General features: G+C 43.5%; 1 protein-coding gene across 1 annotated transcript in view; it reads right to left on the bottom strand.

The window, feature by feature from the left end:
* LOC121280455 (long-chain-fatty-acid--CoA ligase ACSBG2-like) overlaps positions 1-17,739 on the bottom strand; it is a 117,651-nt gene that overhangs the window by 5,718 nt on the left and 94,194 nt on the right. The window contains exons 12-13 of the mRNA XM_041192470.1: positions 13,844-13,983; positions 2,083-2,329 (exon numbers count right to left, since the gene is read on the bottom strand). Coding sequence (XP_041048404.1) covers positions 2,083-2,329; positions 13,844-13,983 — 387 coding nt within the window. The remainder of the gene's footprint in view (positions 1-2,082; positions 2,330-13,843; positions 13,984-17,739) is intronic.

Raw genomic sequence — 17,739 nt, forward strand, 5'->3', positions numbered from 1 at the left:
AAACCTGAGCCGATCTCCCTGAGGCAACACTTTGAGATCTGTGCGCTCTTTCGCGCAGTCCCGGCTCAGGGAATCCCCCGTCCGCACAGGGAGCGCATAGCACTTCCTGGCGGACGTCACATTGGGCGGGCCTTAACTGGTCCACCCACGTAAAATGGCGGTGCGCCCCCAAGTGGGGGCACTGATCGGGAACCCGCCCACTCACGCACGCTCCCACACAACCCCCACCGACGGGGGGATAATGTTGCCCAATGTATTATTAATATCTCTGACTCTGTTTATTGCTTTAAAATATATTCATCAAAATGATTGCATAGGATAGTATAGGATATATGGAACAGAAACAGCCATTCAGCCCAACCAGTCCGTGTCAGTATTTATACTTCACTCAAGCCTCCTCCCAAGTTTCTTCATATAAATCTATCATCGTTACCCATACATCACTACATCACCACTGCATCACCTCTCGGGGCACATTATAAAAAGAATACTTTTTTAAAAATTCTTTCATGGGATGTGGACGTCACTGGCAAGGCCAGCATTTGTTGTCCAACCTTAATTAGCCTTGAACTGAGTGGCTTTCAGAAGGCAGTTAAGAGTCACATGTAGGTCAGACCAGGCAAAAACAACAGATTTCCTTCCCTAAAAGGGCGTTAGTGAACCAGATGGGCTTTTATGACAATTGACAATGGTTTCAAGGTCATCATTAAGGACACTAGCTTTCCAATTCCAGATTAATTAAATTTAAATTCCATCAGCTGCCATGACAGGATTTGAATCCATGCTCCCAGGGATTAGCCTGAGCCTCTGGATTACTAGCCCAGTGACATTATCACTACATCACCGTCTCCCTTGGAAAAGGTGTGATATAGATTTAGTAGGAAGATAGAGATCAGAGGAGAGGCTAAGAAACACAAAGAATTATGATTGTATTCAATGCAGAGAAAATTAATGGAGAAACTAACAGAAATGTTCAAAATTTGTGAAGGGCTTAAAAGTGAGTGGTGAAAATCAACCTCCACCTCAGTAACAAGGAGCATTAATTTCAATTGGCATGGAAGCATAATTTTTTTTAAATGGAGTGCGAAGATTTATAGATCATTGGCTGCATTACAAGTTGTTATGAATTAAGATCAGGAATGCACTGCCTGAAAGGTTGGTGAATAGTGATCTTCAAAAGGAAAGTGGATATATACTTGAAAAGGAAAAATCTGCAGAACTCTATGGAAAGAACAGGAAGAGTGGGACAAATTGAATACCTCTTTCAAAGTACTAGCACAGATATGATGGGATGAATGGCCTCCTTTTGTACTGCATGATTACCAGAACTGAAGCTGGCCCTTGAGCAATTTAGAAAAGCATGAAGTATTTAAGCATACAGGGAAGGAGCAGAAAAATACACTGAATAAGGAGTTCAGTTTGGACTGGCTCAGTGGCCTCCTGCATTAAGATCTCCGTAACTTACAGATACCTGAAACATTATGGAATGGCTGTGGTTTGTAGATCCTCAGCATTCTTAAAGAAAATTTCCCACCTTACTATTGAAAACAATTGAGAACATCAAAGGTTTTTAATCTTATTCCTGCATGTGGCTGTGGGGAAAGTTGAGAGGGAAGACAAGAAAAGGGAAGATTCCAAACTGATGCATGCAGAATCACTCTCTTACCCAGTTTCAAAGATAGATTTCATCAGATCTTCATTGTACTCACAATTCACTTTGACTGGTGTAGCTACAAAACTCATGGCATTATGAACAACAGTACCTCCCTACCCTGTGAAGCAACAAAATCACAGGAACACCCAACATCATTTTCCTTCCAAGTCACACATTAGTCTATCTTTATCATCACTGAGTGAAAACCCAGGAATTCCCTACCTAATACCACTATGGGTGCACCATTAATGATCAGTGTTTAACAAAGAAAGCTCCCTACCACATTCTCAGGGTAGCAAATGTGGGACAATACTTGGAGCCTTGCCCACATCTGATAAACAAAAAATGTCTAATCCCTCCTCATAATTGTGGCCATTTCAAAGAATCAACTTACTATTTATAATGATAATGAGCGAAGTTCTTCTTACCCAATTCTCCTCCAACAATTGAGAAGTCCTTTTCCAAAATGACCCACTTTTTAATTTTCTGAGCATTTGATACGGCGTCTTTATTAACCGCATCAATTCCAGTCTGGATGGCTTTGTAAAATGTAGGATCTTGCATGATTAGAACCTGCGACACAGTGGTGGCAGGGCATTCGTGTTTATGACAAAATGCAATAACTGCTGGAGCCAACTCATCTAGTGGGGCTCCTGTTTCATTGTCCTTGTAACACTGGGGAAAGCAGGAGGAGAAAAAGAGACAAAATGATAGCAGCTATGAAAATTATTGTTTACCATATATAAAAAGAAAGAGAAATACTAGATTAATCACCATTCTATGAATGTAGTTCAACCTTATTACATCATGGATAATCAGTAATTCAGTGGGCTCTTCCAGTGGCTCACATCTATCCTGTGAATATCTAAGCCAGATAGGCCAAGTAGTCCAAATTCAATCCCATGTCTGTTAAATTAGTCCGCTGTTAGTCCCTTTAAACTGACCACACACTAACAGGGGTTTAGAAACGCATACATCTACTGTTATCTGACTTTACGTAGTGATAATTTAAATGCCCTTAGCCCAGATACACCTTTTGATTTCCTGAAGCATTCCCGATTCATCCCCAAGTTTGAAAAAGGAGGATGTGGAAACTTTCTTTACAGCCTTCGAAAAACTGGCAACTCAACCACAGCAGCCAATAGGTTTTTAGACCTTCATGATACAAGATCAGCTTGTCAAAAAAGTTTGTGGAATTTATTCCACACTGCCTATTGAAAGTTCTGCATGTTACAATCAAACAAAGGCTGCTATTTTCAGTGCCTATTACCTCCTGCTGGAGGTATACCACCAACAATTCCAGGATTCCCATAAAAAACCCCACACTGACCTTGCTAAAGTTCAAAAGATTTGAACATTGGGTCTGAGCACCACAGATTGACTACGCCTACGGCAGCTTAAGAAAAACAATTTTGTTAGATGACTTTAAAAACTGTCTCCCTTACAACCTCAAAACTCACATAGAGGAACAAATGTTTTCCAGAGTCAGAGAATGCAGCAATCATGGCAGATGGCTACAATTTAACACAAACCTCCAACCCAAAACAAAATTGAATCAAGTAGCTCTTACCAGCAAAGGCGAGATAAAAAGGAGATAGAGGGAACAGAAATAGACTCCAGAAGAAAGGAGAGTAGGAAAATTGACCCTCAACTTTAAAAAGGAAGAACCTGGAAAATAAAGCACAGGGCCACACAAGGCAGACCACATAAAAGAGAACTGCTGGTTCACAAGGAAACCGACAATGGGGAGCTGGGGTCAGAACTGTGTCCATAACCTTGAAAGTATCTAGCCCAGACTCAGATGGGATGGGTGTAGAACAAAATTCCTGCCATGGCTTCTTGCATAAAGGGACAATGACTGATTTTGCACCCCAAATTCCCAGAAAAGAAATAACTATTTTCTGAAATACAGGGTGTTTTCAACTATTGCTCGCTTTCAGCAGTTTGCTAAATTGCCGTTCGAAAGCAGGACAAACACCACAAATGGCTAAAGAGTCTCTTTGTAAAAATTCACCCACAAAGTAAGTGTATCACTGGGGTAGTGACAGTCATGGTTGTGGTGAGCTCACCAATAGCAAGGAATAGACCTCTTGTTAGGAAATGACATGGTGGAAAACCAGGTACTGTGCCCAGGGGGTCAAATATAGTGCACAGGGACTGAGGGAACAGGAGAGAACCAGAAAAGGGCTGTTCAGATGCAGAAAGCTGAAGAAAACTCTAACATCCTACAAGAGGTGACAGAGCCAATAAGGATTATGGAAATAAGGATAAGGAAAGTCAGAGAACTTTAAGAAAGTTCTCTCCTCGCCTTTGGAAATAAGAAGCATTAGGATAGAACCCAGAAAAATTGAAGAGCCCAGGACCCAGCCAGGAGAGTTAAAGGAGGCCGAGGAAGGGCCTATGGAATTTAAAAATAATGAAGGGGCTGAACCAGTGATCTAGTTAATGGATAAAAGCAAAATACTGTGGTTGCTGGAAATCTGAAACAAAAATTAAAATAGCTGGAAAAACTCAGCAGGTCTGACAGAATCTGCGGAGAGGAATACAGTTAATGTTTCAAGTCAGTATGACTCTTCATCAGAACTGAGGAAATATAGAAATGAGGTGGAGTATAAGCTGAAACAAAAACAGAATTACTTGGAAAAACTCAGGTCTGGCAGCATCGGCAGAGAAGAAAAAAGTTGACGTCTCGAAATGTCAACTTTTTTCTTCTCCGCCGATGCTGCCAGACCTGCTGAGTTTTTCCAGGTAATTCTGTTTTTGTTTTGGATTCCAGCATCCGCAGTTTTTTGTTTTTACCTCTGGAATATAAGCTGGTTGAGTGGGGTGGGACAGTGATAGGTGGAGGCAAAGAGGAAATTGCGAAAGATGTCATAAACAAAAGGACAAAGGGGTGTTGACGGTGGTGATATTAGCTAAGGAATGTGCTAATGGTGACATTAAGTGTAGAAAGCAGGATGAGCAAGTGGGGGTGGGGTGGGGGGAAGGGATCAAAATAGGCTAAAAAGGTGGAGATGAAACAATGGATGGAAATACATTTAAATAGGTGGGAAAAGAAAAATATATTTAAAAAATATAAATTATTGGAAAAAAGGGGGAAATCAGAAAGGTGGTGGGGATGGAGGAGAGAGTTCATGATCTAAAGTTGTTGAACTCAATATTAAGTCCAGAAGGCTGTAAAGTGCCTCATCGGTAGATGAGTTGCTGTTCCTCCAGTATGCGTTGAGCTTCACTGGAACATTGCAGCAGGCCAAGGACGGACATGTGGGCATGAGAGCAGGGTGGAGTGTCGAAATGGCAAGTGACAGGGAGGTCTGGGTCATGTTTGCGGACAGACCGAAGGTGTTCTGCAAAGCGGTCACCCAGTCTGTGTTTGGTCTCTCCAATGTAGAGGAGACCACATTGGGAGCAGTGAATCAGTGGACTAAATTGAGTGAAGTGCTGTTTCACTTGAAAGGAGTGTTTGGGCCCTTGGACAGTGAGGACGGGGGAAGTAAAGGGGCAGGTGGTGCACCTTCTACAGTTGCATGGGAAGGTGCCATGGGAGGGGGTTGAGGTGTAGGGGGTGATGGAGGAGTGGACCAGGGTGTCCCGGAGGGAAAGATCTCTGCAGAATGCCGCCAAAGGGGGTGAAGGGAAGATGTGTTTGGTGGTGGCATCATGCTGGAGTTGGCAGAAATGGCGGAGGATGATCCTTTGAATGCGGAGGCTGGTGGGGTGATAAGTGAGGACAAGGGGGACCGTATCATGGTACTGGGAGGGAGAGGAACGTGTGAGGGCAGATGCGCGGGAGATGGGCCGGATACGGTTGAGGACCCTGTCAACCACCATGGGTGGAAAACCTTGGTTATGGAAGAAGGAATACATGTCAGAGGAACTGTTCTGGAAAGTGGCATCATCAGAACAGATGCGACAGAGGCAAAGGAACTGAGAGAATGGGATGGAGTCCTTGCAGGAAGCGGGGTGTGACGAGCTGTGGTTGAGGTAGCTGTGGGAGTCGGTAGGCTTGTAATGAATATTGGTGGACAATCTATCACCAGAAATTGAGACAGAGAGGTCAAGGAAGGGAAGGGAAGTGTCAGTGATGGACCATGTGAAAATGATGGAGGGGTGGAAATTGGAAGCAAAATTAATACACTTTTCCAGGTCCAGACGAGAGCATGAAGTGGCACCGAAGCAGTCATCGATGTACCAGAGAAAGAGTTGTCGATGTTGTGGTAGTTAATGGATACTTCTTCAGTCTTAAAAGAAGCGACTCGTGAGATAGTTGATGCACTGGTTTTAATTTTCTAAGCTTCCCTAGAATCGGGGAAAGTCCCATTAGATTGGAAAATAGCAAATGTAACTCCATTATTCAAAAACAGGGAGAGACAGAAAGCAGACAAGAGCCCAGTTAGCTTAAATGTCTGTCATAGCGAAAATGTTAGAAGCTATTGTTAAAAATGGCATAGCAGGGCACTTAGAAAAATTCAAGGTATTCAGGCAGAGTCAACATGGTTTTGAGAGTGGGAAATCATGATTAACCATTTTATTATACAGCACAGAAACAGGCCGTTTGGCCCATCGTGTCCATGTGGACCGTTATTGAGGAAAATAAAAGTCCATGGTGTAGGGGGTAATATATGAGCATGGATAAAAGATTGGTTAGCTAACAGGAAGCAGAGAGCTGGCATAAACAGATCACATTCTGGCTGGCAAGATTTAACAAGTTGTGTACCACAGGTATCAGGCTGGGGCCTCAATTTTTTACAATTTATATAAATGATTTGGGTGAAGGGACCGAAGGTATGGTTGCTAAATTTGCTGATGACACAAAGATAGGTAGGAAAGTAAGTTGTGAAGAGAACATAAGGAGGCTACAAAGGGATATAGATAGGTTGTGAGTGGGCAAAGATATGGCAAATGGAGTATAATGTGTGGAAATGTGAAATTGTCCATTTTGGCAGGAAGAATAAAAAAGGATACTATCTAAATGATGAGAGATTGCAGAGCTCTGAGATGCAGAAGGGTCTAGGTGTCCTAGTGAATCAATCACAAAAGGCTAATATGCAAGGCAAGCTAGGCTTGTATCCACTGGAGTTTAGAAGAGTAAGAGACAACGTAATTGAAACATATAAGATACTGGGGGGTCTTGACAGGGTGGATGTGGGAAAGGATGTTTTCTCTTATAGGAGAATCTAGAACTAGAGATCACTGTTCAAAAATAATGGGTCACCCATTTAAGACTGAGATGAGAAGAATGTTTTTTCTGTCAGCGGGTCGTGAATCTGTTTGTTGGAAAAGAGTTTTGAATATTTTTAAGATAGTGGTAGATAGATTCTTGGTAAACAAGGGGATGAAAGGTTACCGAGGGTAGGTTATAATCAGATCAGCCATGATCTTATTGAATGAAGGAGCAGTCGCAAAAGGCTGGGTGACCTACTCCTTCTCCTAATTAATCTGTTCGTATGTATGGTCTCAAGGCGCTCCTTCCCAATACAGTTGCTCTGTACGTGTGAGTTGTTTTAACAGCCTAGTGGACTTCTGGGCTGTCAGCCATGACCATCCACCTGGGACCCTTGAGTTTCTAAGCCAGGAGTTGTGGAGGAGGGGGGAGGGGAGGGGTGGGGGGGGGGGCGGGGTTGCTTCCAAACCTATAACCTCTACCACCTAGAAGGTAGAAGATGCATGGGAACACCACCACTTCTAAGTTCCCCCCCAAGCCACACCCCACCCCGACTTGGAATTATATCGCCATTCCATCACTGAGTCAAAATCCTGGAACTCCCTTCCTAATAACATTGTGGGTTTACCTACACCACATGGACTTCAATGGTTTAAGAAGACAGCTCAGCACCACTTTCTCAAGGTCAATTAGTGATGGGCAATAAATGATGACCACATGCCATGAACAAATAAATAAAAGAAAAATACATTAGTATGGAGAGTCTGAGGGGGCAAAGGGTGTGGGTGTGGTGGAGGCCATACCTTGACATGGGGGCATGAGGAGAAGCTTTTGAACTTACCTTTCAAAAGGTCCCCTCAGACAGATTATCATTCGCGACATCTCTGCGGTGCCGTAAACAGTTACTCTTTGAAAAATTGGCCTAACTCTATAAAAATTGCAGAGGACTAGGACATGCCTATCCCCACAATACACTCGGTCAGGCCTGGAGTTCAAGGTGCAGGCTCGCAACCCAAACCAGCCCACATCCTTAAAAGGTACTGTTGTAAATTGGAAACCCTGGGAATGAGGTCAAGAATCCTGGACTTGGGTCCTGGCCACCATTTTTAAACGGATCGCGAGTCATCCTGACTCGATGAAAATCCAGCCCAATGTTTGCACAGTTCAGTAGCTTTCTTTATAACAGAGGGTGAATTTCCTCGAAATGAGTTTCGCTGCTCTTACACCATTGAAAATGGATTGTGTAGAGGGAGATACACAAAGGTTTTCTGGTGTCGCTCTTTTGTATATCTCGTGGAGTAGTCAATGGTATAAAACAGGTGCAAGTAGCATAAATACATGGAAACTGCTATCCAGTATTAAAAGCAGACCAAGGGCCAGCCAACTAAACACCACGCTCAAATTTTACTCTCATACAACTTCACTGAATGTCTTATCAATATTTTTATTAAACTTTTCAAGAACTGCAACAACATTAACAAGGGACCAGAGAAAAATAATGCAGAACTTTACTGATTCATATCCCCAAGCTCTCTTTCAGGAGATCGAAGGCAGGAGGAACACACTGCTTGGTGTGGGTGCCAGGAAAACAGCCAGAGCCATCAATTATGCTACCTGGAGGGAGATAGCACTAGCACCGAGTGACACTCCCAGAGCCCAGACCACTCACCGCCAGAAAAAGTTCCTAATTTTTACTAGGTAATCTTACAGGGTAATGCACTGCCAATCCCTTCCATTTCTTCCTTGCACATCCTTCACCTCCTTAAAACAATACTTGCGCAACTGATGAGAGATCATTGACATGAAAGGTTACTTATGTTTCTCTCTCCATGGATGCCACCTGACCTATTGAGTATTTCCAGCATTTTTGGTCTTTACTACTTGTACAACTAACTGTTCATTGTGCACTCTGGAGGCTCCAAGGAGGCTCCACTTCACAATCTTACGCAATGGCTACATAACTCCCTTCACAGTAATTACCTACACCCGTCTCTGATTTACGATTTCCGGCCTCCCTTCTGACAGGCCTGTGGCTTCTTGAATGAATTTGATGATTTAAAGTTAAGTGAGGGCCCTGTAAAGTGAAGGGTTCAGAGCAGAGTTGCAAGGTTTCTTGTAGTCGAATATCTAAGAGATTGACTCTCAGATGAACTTTGAAACTGGAACAGGTTAAGTATTTTGGCTGCTTGATGACTTGCAGTTAGTTTCAGAGTCTGGTTCTCAGACTGGCTGACCATTAGTTTTGATGGATCTGCTGGGGTAATAAGGGTGCAGTCCCTGGAACCAGCTTCAATCACATGACCAATGGGTTACACTTGCAAGGCCTGCCCAATCTAGTTTGGATGGGGGAGGCCATTGTGACACAATGAGAAGATGATAGTGGCCATTGAGTTTAGATCTTCCCTTTTGTCCAGTATGAATCACGAAGACAGGCTGTCTGGAAACTCCACAGTCTTTAGGTGTTGGCCCATCCTTAAACAATGAGATGTGTAAATTCCACAAATGTTCATATTTAATTAGGTATTTGCCAGAGCCTTGATACTGTCCGTAGTCCAAATGTCAAAAGTCACATGAATTTCAGCAGCCACCTTAACAGTTTTTGTGTGTCCAATTTTTAATAGTATTGACTGAAAGTTCATAACATAACATGCCTGTACTAGACATGACACTATGGAAGGAACATAATCAGTTCAGGGTTCGATGTCTATTACTGCAGGTCTATGAAAAGGAATTGCACAAAATGTTGCTGCAGTAAGAGGAAATTAAACTCATTGTCCACAATTGCCACAACCATTAAGGGACTCATCATACCAGATTAAATTTCCAAAAATAGGCCTGCATTGTAAGAAATATTTATCCAGATAGCAATGGATTTGTTACGCCCGTTTCCAGCTGTAATGGTGAAAGAATAATGGCTATAACTATCTGGCATGGACTTAATAGGCCGAGTGGCCTCCTCCTTTTCCGTATGACTGATTGCCACTTCACAGAAGTTCAGGCTCAATCAGAGTTGAACTGGCGTTCCATTCTGAGTTTCTTACCTCAAAATCCTTTCAATCCTTTCTACCCTAACATTCTGACTCAGGCTGGGCAAGAGTGGTGCGGTGCAATGCACTCCTGAGGCCTTATGGGCAGCATTTCCCCCCCCCACCATTAGGAGGGGTTGTGTGGGGGCGGGTGCAAGCGGGCGGGTTCCCGATCGGTGCGCGCCATCATTTTACGTGGGTGGGCCAATTGAAGCCCGCCCAGCATGACATCCGCCCGGAAGCGCTGTGCGCTCGCTATGCGGGCGGGTGAGGTGGGTAGATTCCCTGAGCTGGGAGTGCACACTTTGGCGCATGCACACAAAAGAGCGCACTCACCTCCCTGAGGCAAAGTGCTGCCTCAGGGAGATTGGCTCAAGGTTCAAAAATTCATCAAAGGCAGAAAAAAATTATTCCTGACATGTCCCCTCATGTGCCATTGTCACATGAGCTGGGACACATCAATTTATTTTACTTAAACATTTTAAACAAATTTTAATATCCTCATGAAACCTCATCCCGCCCGTGGACGAGGTTTCATGTTTTTTCTGAAGGCTGCCCGGGCTCTTCGCCTGCCCGCCAGCCTTAAGGTTGGACGGGGAGCTCAGCTGATTGTTTTAATTGCTCGTTAACTGGCCTTAATAGGCCTTTGACAGTTCAGCTGCGCGCCCACCGAACTGAAAATCTAAATGGTGCAGGGTGACGTTGGGATGCCCACCCGACATCACCGCACGTCATTTTATGCGTCGGCAAGCGGGCCCCACCCCCACTTGCCGAAGGGAGGATTCTGCCCTATGTTAAGGGCTGCAGATTTGGATGCAGGAGGCCACACACCATTTTTTACAATGCTAAGCTGCCGTAAATCAAGTGAGTTTAAAGGTCCAGCCACATTCAAGCCAGGGAAAATGATAGCTTTGTAAGGTAAATGGGTGGAATTTGGGGGGCGGGGGTGGGAAAAATGGGGTTGGGTTGGTTCAGGTGGCTGGGCAGTCGGATTGGGCAGTCCAGACGGGGTGTGCAGTCAGTTGCGGGAGGGATCCCGGTGGGGGTCAGGGGGGTCGGGATTGCAGTAAAATAGTTAACCCAAAAGCAAGAAGTGGTTTTAATTCTAATATTTTCTGGGTAACTATTGCTGTAAGACAGACAGAACTATCTGAAGTTTGTGATTTAAATCGCATTTTCAGATGGTTCCCAGTGCAGGGCAATTGCCCAAAGGAGGTTTGAACTTCCCGGGCAACTTCCGTGCAATCCTTACCTGGGAACTTCCTGGGGGTAGGGGAAGGGCAGGATTCCCAGTGCATTTTGGGGGTACCCCCAGATAGACTGTCCTGGAGCTCAGTGACTCTACCCTAGGGCTTCCTTCATTTTAACAAACTCATATCATTCACATCCCTTACTTCAACCCTCCCATGCCACTTGACGGACACAACTCTTAGCCTAACTTTCTCTTCCCAAGTATCCAAAGGGGTTTGGTGTCCAGGTACATAGATCAATGTAGTATCAAGAACAGGTACAGAAAGTAAGGGCTAGCATTTGAGCCTTTTAAATTATGTTTAGAAGAATAAGAAATAAGGGATAGAAATCATGCTTCAGCCAAACAAAGGAATGGTTAGACCACACCTGAAATACTGTGCTCATTTCTGGACACCACACCTTAGGAAGGATATATTGGCCTTGCAGGGAGTACAGGGTAGGTCTCCTAGAAGGATATTTGGACTCCAATGGTTAAGCTACAAGGAGGGATTAAACAAACTAGAGTTGTATTCCCTGGAATTAAGATGGTTAAGGTGATGGTATCCAAAGGGACTTAGGTGTCTTTGTTTATTAAAAGTTAGCATGCAGGTGCAACAAGCTATTAGGAAGGTAAATAGTATAATGGCCCTTGTCACAAGGCAATTTGAGTACAGGAGTAAGGATGCCTTGCTGCCACTGTATAAAGCCTTGGTGAGACCGCATATGGAGTATTGTGCACTGCTTTGGTTTCCTTATCTAAGGAAGGATATACTTGCCATAGAGGGAGTTTAAGAGAGGTTCACCAGGTTAATCCCTGTGATGGCAGAATTGTTGTACGAGGAGAGATTGAGGAGACTGGGTCTGTATTCCCTAGAATTTCGAAGAATGGAGGGGTGACCTCATTGAAACTTACAAAATTCTTACAGGGTGTGACAGGGTGGATGTAGATAAGATGTTTCCCTTAGTTGGTGAGTCTAAAACAGATACATGGATTTCAGTAAGGCCTTTGACAAGGTTCCTCATGGCAGAGTGGTACAGAGGGTAAAGTCGCACGGGATCAGAGGTGAGCTGGCAAGATGGATACAGAATTGGCTTGGTCATAGAAGACAGAGTGTAGCAGTGGAAGGTCGCTTTTCTGAATGGAGAGCTGTGATTAGTGTTCCGCAGCAATCAGTGCTGGGACCTTTGCTGTTTGTAGTATACATAAATGACTTGGAGGAAAATGTAACTGGGCTAATTAGTAAGTTTGCAGACAACACTAAGGTTGAAGGTGTTGCAGATAGTGAAGAGGATTGTCAAAGGATACAACAGGATATAGATCGGTTGGAGACTTGAGCGGAGAAATGGCAGATGGAGTTTAATCCAGACGAATGCGAGGTAATGCATTTTGGAAGGTCTAATAGGCAGGAATTATACAGTAAATGGCAGAACCCTTGAGTACATCGACGGACAGAGGGATCTGGATGTACAGGTCCACAAGTCACTGAAAGTGGCAACGCAGGGGGATAAGGTAGTCAGGAAAGCATATGGCATGCTTGCCTTCATTGGCAGAGGTACTGAGTGTAAAAGCTTGGAAGTCATGCTGCAGCTGTATAGAACCTTGGTTAGGCCACACATGGAATATTGCGTGCAATTTTGGTCACCACATTACCAGAAGGACATGGAGGCGTTGGAGAGGGCACAGAGGAGGTTTACTAGGATGCTGCCTGGTCTGGAGGTTATTAGCTATGAGGAGAGGTTGGAGAAACTCGGATTGTTCTCACCAGAGCGACGGAGATTGAGGGACGACTTGATAGAAGTTTACAAAATTATGAGTGGCATGGACAGAGTAGATAGTCAGAAGCTTTTTCCCAGGGTTCAAGAGTCAATTACTAGGGGACATAGATGTAAGGTGAGAGGAGAAAACTATAGAGGAGATCTGTGGGGCAAGTTTTTTATGCAGAGGGTAGTGAGTGTCTGGAATTTGCTGCCAGAGGAGATGGTGGAAGCAAGTACAATAGTTGGGTTTAAGAGGCAGCTTGACAAATATATGAATAGGATGGGAATAGACGGTTACGGACCCCAGAAGTGCAAAATGTTTTAGTTGACAGGCAATGTGATTGGCGTAGGCTTGTTCCTGTGCTGTACTTTTCTTTGTTCTTTGAATTCCTTCACTCAGAGTGGGGTGAATCTTTGGAATTCTCTACAGAGGACTGTGGAAGCTCAATCATTGAACATGTTCTAGACAGAAATCAATAGATTTCTGGAGACTAATGACATCAAGGGATATGAGGATAGAGGAGGAAATTGACATTGAGGTAGATGATCAGCCATGATCTACCTGAATGACAGAGCAGGCTCGATGGGCTGAATGACCTGCTCCTGCTCTTACAGTCCTAAATGAATCATGACCTATTAAACAACACTGACTCATTGGGCCAAATGGCCTAACCCCTTTTTTTTATGTTCATGAGGTTGTAGGCCAGCAGCCCAAACAATTCGCTTCTGAGGTCCAGAAGTCAAAGATTTTAGCCTCAAATAACATTCACGCTCACCTGCCCTCATTAGGCAATTTTTTGCCAAATCTTGCAGATAGAACAGAGTGATGCTCTTAGACATTATTGTGTAGAAGTTCTTGCTTTAACATCCACACATAATAACAGAGAAGTAGAGAAACAGAGAATAAAAGACCACGATCTGGTGCCCCCACAAAAGAAAACATGAGCAAAACATTGAAACATCCAAACCTCAAAGATAGAGTCGTGTTATATTCAGCACAATGACACTTACCTTCAGAGTGAGAAGCACGGAAAGGAATTTCTTCTTGTCACCAATAAGCATGGCATTGCTAATGATTGATAGTTTTGCCTTAACAGCATCTTCAATGGGGATTGGGGCTACATTCTCTGCACCAGCTGTTATTATCAACTCTGGAATAAAACAACTAAGGTAAACAATACAATTCACTGCATTAATTACTTGAATTTATTTTTAAAACCAACAGCACTGGCAAAGATGCCCAGATAATTTAATTAAATGTATCTAATGAATGGCACAGCATTACACTAGTCCTAAACGGCAATGCCACGGCCTTTCTACCATTTCTTGTAAATAATAGAACAGAAAAACACAGATTCAGGAAGTTCTTTGTTGTAAATTGTGGTTGGATTACTGGAAATCGCAACTTAAAGTGAAATAGCTTCATATGAATCGTGGGTTTACATAGGAATCAATGTTAAAGCTGGAGTTAGGCTCCGTTGGACATTCCTCCACCGGAAAAAAAAACATTGCATAAGTTGAAATACAGTACCATATGTGTGCAGCACTGTGCATTCCTAGCTGAAATAACTTGCAAAATAAAATAACTAAATATAAAAGAAATCCTGTATAAATTCAAATTGGATAACACTTATCAGCCTCAAGATATTTTAAAATATCCAACTTCACTGTTGGCTTTTCTTGTTTTCTTTGCAACAGCAGGCGCACTACCAGCACTTACTGGGTGCTTCTGGCTCATGTTTAAAAACTAATTTAAAAGTCTCACCCACAGCAGGGACTTCTACAACTCCAAAATTTAAAATCAAATTTAAATCCAACTTTTTGCTTGAAAAAAAACTCTGGGTTTGGATGCCTCTGGGTTTTTTTTAAATTGATGTTGCCTTGAATACAACACAAGCAGTGTCCTTAAGAATGGACCGATTGGGTCACAGAGCCTGATATTACATAATGATGCACACTGCACAATAACAACGAGCAGAGATGGCCCACGATCACATACGCACCAATGGCAATGACGCGAGGAAGGTGTTGATGCTAAGCGACTCTAAAGTGGAAATCACCACTTAATCAGAGGAAACTGGTCTAAAACAAAAACGACTTTAAAACAAAACTTCTTGAAATGGGGTGACTTAAAACAAGGACTTACTGTTTTCACATCCACTAGTTACATCTAAGCAGTGATGGATCATCAGATTAAGCTACTAAATGCGTTAGAAACAAGTTGGTTACCCCAATTTATTACATGCAAATTCTTATTATAACATGTACAATCTCTGTATGGTTGACATTCATTGGAGAATATAATTGAATTAAATTTAGTTTTAGCATTTTCAGGTTGTGCCTTCCTTACCCTATCTCTTCTCTCCCCATAGATGCGGGCTGTACTGCTATGAAGCTGTAGTTTTTTTCTGTTTTTAGTTCATATGATTGCAATATTTTAATTTATCTGTTAATTTATTACTGTAAAAATCTCTGGAAGTGAGCACAATGGGACTGCACACAGTGCAGGAAACCATTGCAGGGAAGTGCAAGATCATTCCTCAATTCCTGTCACTTCCTAATCATAGCATACTTAGTGTAGAGATAAAATGGGGGCCACAAATGTTGCCCGAGTTTTGTTTTGCACTTTGCTTCAGAGGCTAGGCGATAAAATTCACATGGTCTCAACACTTTTAATCTAGAGTTCTGTCATATGAAGACATATGTATAAAGGCTGGGCCCGGTAGACATCTGGAGGTTCTCGCCAACAGTGCTTTGACGTGGAGGAGAACATAAAGCTAGATCAATTCTTCCTGTCTCAGCTTTGCAGGTCCAACATGCAGACAAGTTACACTCAGACGAGGATTCTCTGGCTACAGGTTTAGAAATGCACACACAATTGCAGCCAAGGCAGAGAGAGAGAGAGAGAGTGTGTCAGTCAGGGTAGCCTTCCTGCTCAGCTTATTCCCCAACAAGACTGAAATCACGAAACAACAGATTCAAAACTTAAAGCTCGACTCTGCCATGTGAATTCCATTAAATCACTTGCCTGTGCTGTTTTTTTCTTCTCAGCCCCCCCCACCCCCATCAATTAAAGTGATTGCAGCTCAAAACAAACAGCTCTTCCTCAAGTACCATGCTAGTCAGGTGATTTCTTGGAAAAGACATGCTTGTTGACAGTTGACAGTTTCAAGGTGAACTTATGATCCTTTTTTAAAAAAAAAACTCCAGATCAGCATCCAAATGTCCAGATAATGCAATGTCGTTCCATATTTTTAAAAGAAAAATCCAGTTTGTGAAGATATGGGCCAGAATTTTTCCGTCAGCAATTTGGGGGTGGGACCCGCTCGCCGACGGGAAAATGACGCGGGATGACGTTGGGAGGAACCCGCGATGTCACCCCGCCCCACTTAATTATTCAGGAAGGTGGGCGGACAGCAAAATCAGCTGTCCTCCCGCCGGCCTATCAATGACCAATTGAGGCCATTGACAGATCATTAAGTTAATTAAAGTCCTGCCCGTACAACCTTAAGGCTGGCGGGCAGGCCAGGAACCCCAGCGGGCTTCTAATAATATATGAAACCTCATCCACTGGCGGGATGAGGTTTTGTGTCCGTTTAAAAAATCTTTAATAAAGTTTATGTAATATTTATTAACATGTCCTGTCTCATGTGACATTGTCACATGAGGGGGACATGTTAATAATTTTTTAATTTTTCAATTTTTAAAGTTTTTTGGACTGTCAGTAATCTCCCTGAGACAGCACTTAGATAGCATGTACGAAAAAGCGCACTTTGACAGTTGGGGAATCCTCTCCCCCACCCCCCCCCCCCCACCCACCCCCGCACAGCAGGTGCATAACGCTTCCCATCGGGCAGCCTGCTGGGCGGGCCTAAATTGACCCACCCACTCAAAATGGCGGCGGGGCCCATTTCAGTGGCAGAGTTCAACTGCCCGCCCGCCACCGAGCTGGTGGGGCCCACCCACCCATTGAGGGCTAAATTCTGCCCATGGTTTTCTCAACATCTATGACACAAATGAGTAATGTGGCATATGAATTTCAGTGCTAGTGAGATGCCAGATATGTAAGCTGTATGTCCCAAAGACTGGTGGATCGTATGAAACAGCACATACCTTCAACTGTTCACAACAGGCAAAGTACTGACCGTACTCAACCAGCCCGTGCTTGCAAAACACAAGCCAGGATTTTCCAGCAACGTCATGATGGGACCCACCGCGGGGGATGTAGCCGGCCAGCCAAAAATCCATTGACTTTAGGTGGGACTAGACAATCTCGGTGGCGGGCAGGGTCAGAGAATCCTGGCCATAGTGTCCAACATTACATATGATTCTGCGATTGGACAACACTTGCTAAACAATCCCGATTGTGCTAAGAATTACACTGACAACCAATTTAAGATCATCAGTTGGGCTTGCAGAATGGCTCACTCACACACACTAGAAGCCATATTTATTCACACAGGAACCTGCCTTTTGACAGAAGGAGCATGTCCACACATTATGCCTTTTCCAACTAAACAAAAGTTTGCAAGACAATCATTCCCTGGTTCATTCCCCATTGCCTACCTACCCCCCTGCCACCCAATTACCCACTGACTAACCCCTAACCCCCCAAATGCCTTGACCAGAGTCGACTGGCCTGGCTTGAGTTTGAAACAAAAGCTTAATAGTTTACAGCTAACTGTTCTCTGCTGCATTCTTCATGACAACACTGCTACTAGAGTCCATTTGCCAACCAATCAGCATTCTCTTTTCATGCCCGTACAACCTTAAGGCTGGCGGGCAGGCCAGGAACCCCAGCGGGCTTCTAATAATACATTGTTGTTCCCTTTACTGTAAGTTTATCTTGCATAGTAGCTGCCATTAAGAGTGCAAGACGAGAGCTTTGATAACATGTTTCTTTCTTC

The sequence above is a fragment of the Carcharodon carcharias genome, chromosome 1, assembly GCF_017639515.1.
Source record: "Carcharodon carcharias isolate sCarCar2 chromosome 1, sCarCar2.pri, whole genome shotgun sequence".
NCBI lineage: Eukaryota > Metazoa > Chordata > Chondrichthyes > Lamniformes > Lamnidae > Carcharodon > Carcharodon carcharias.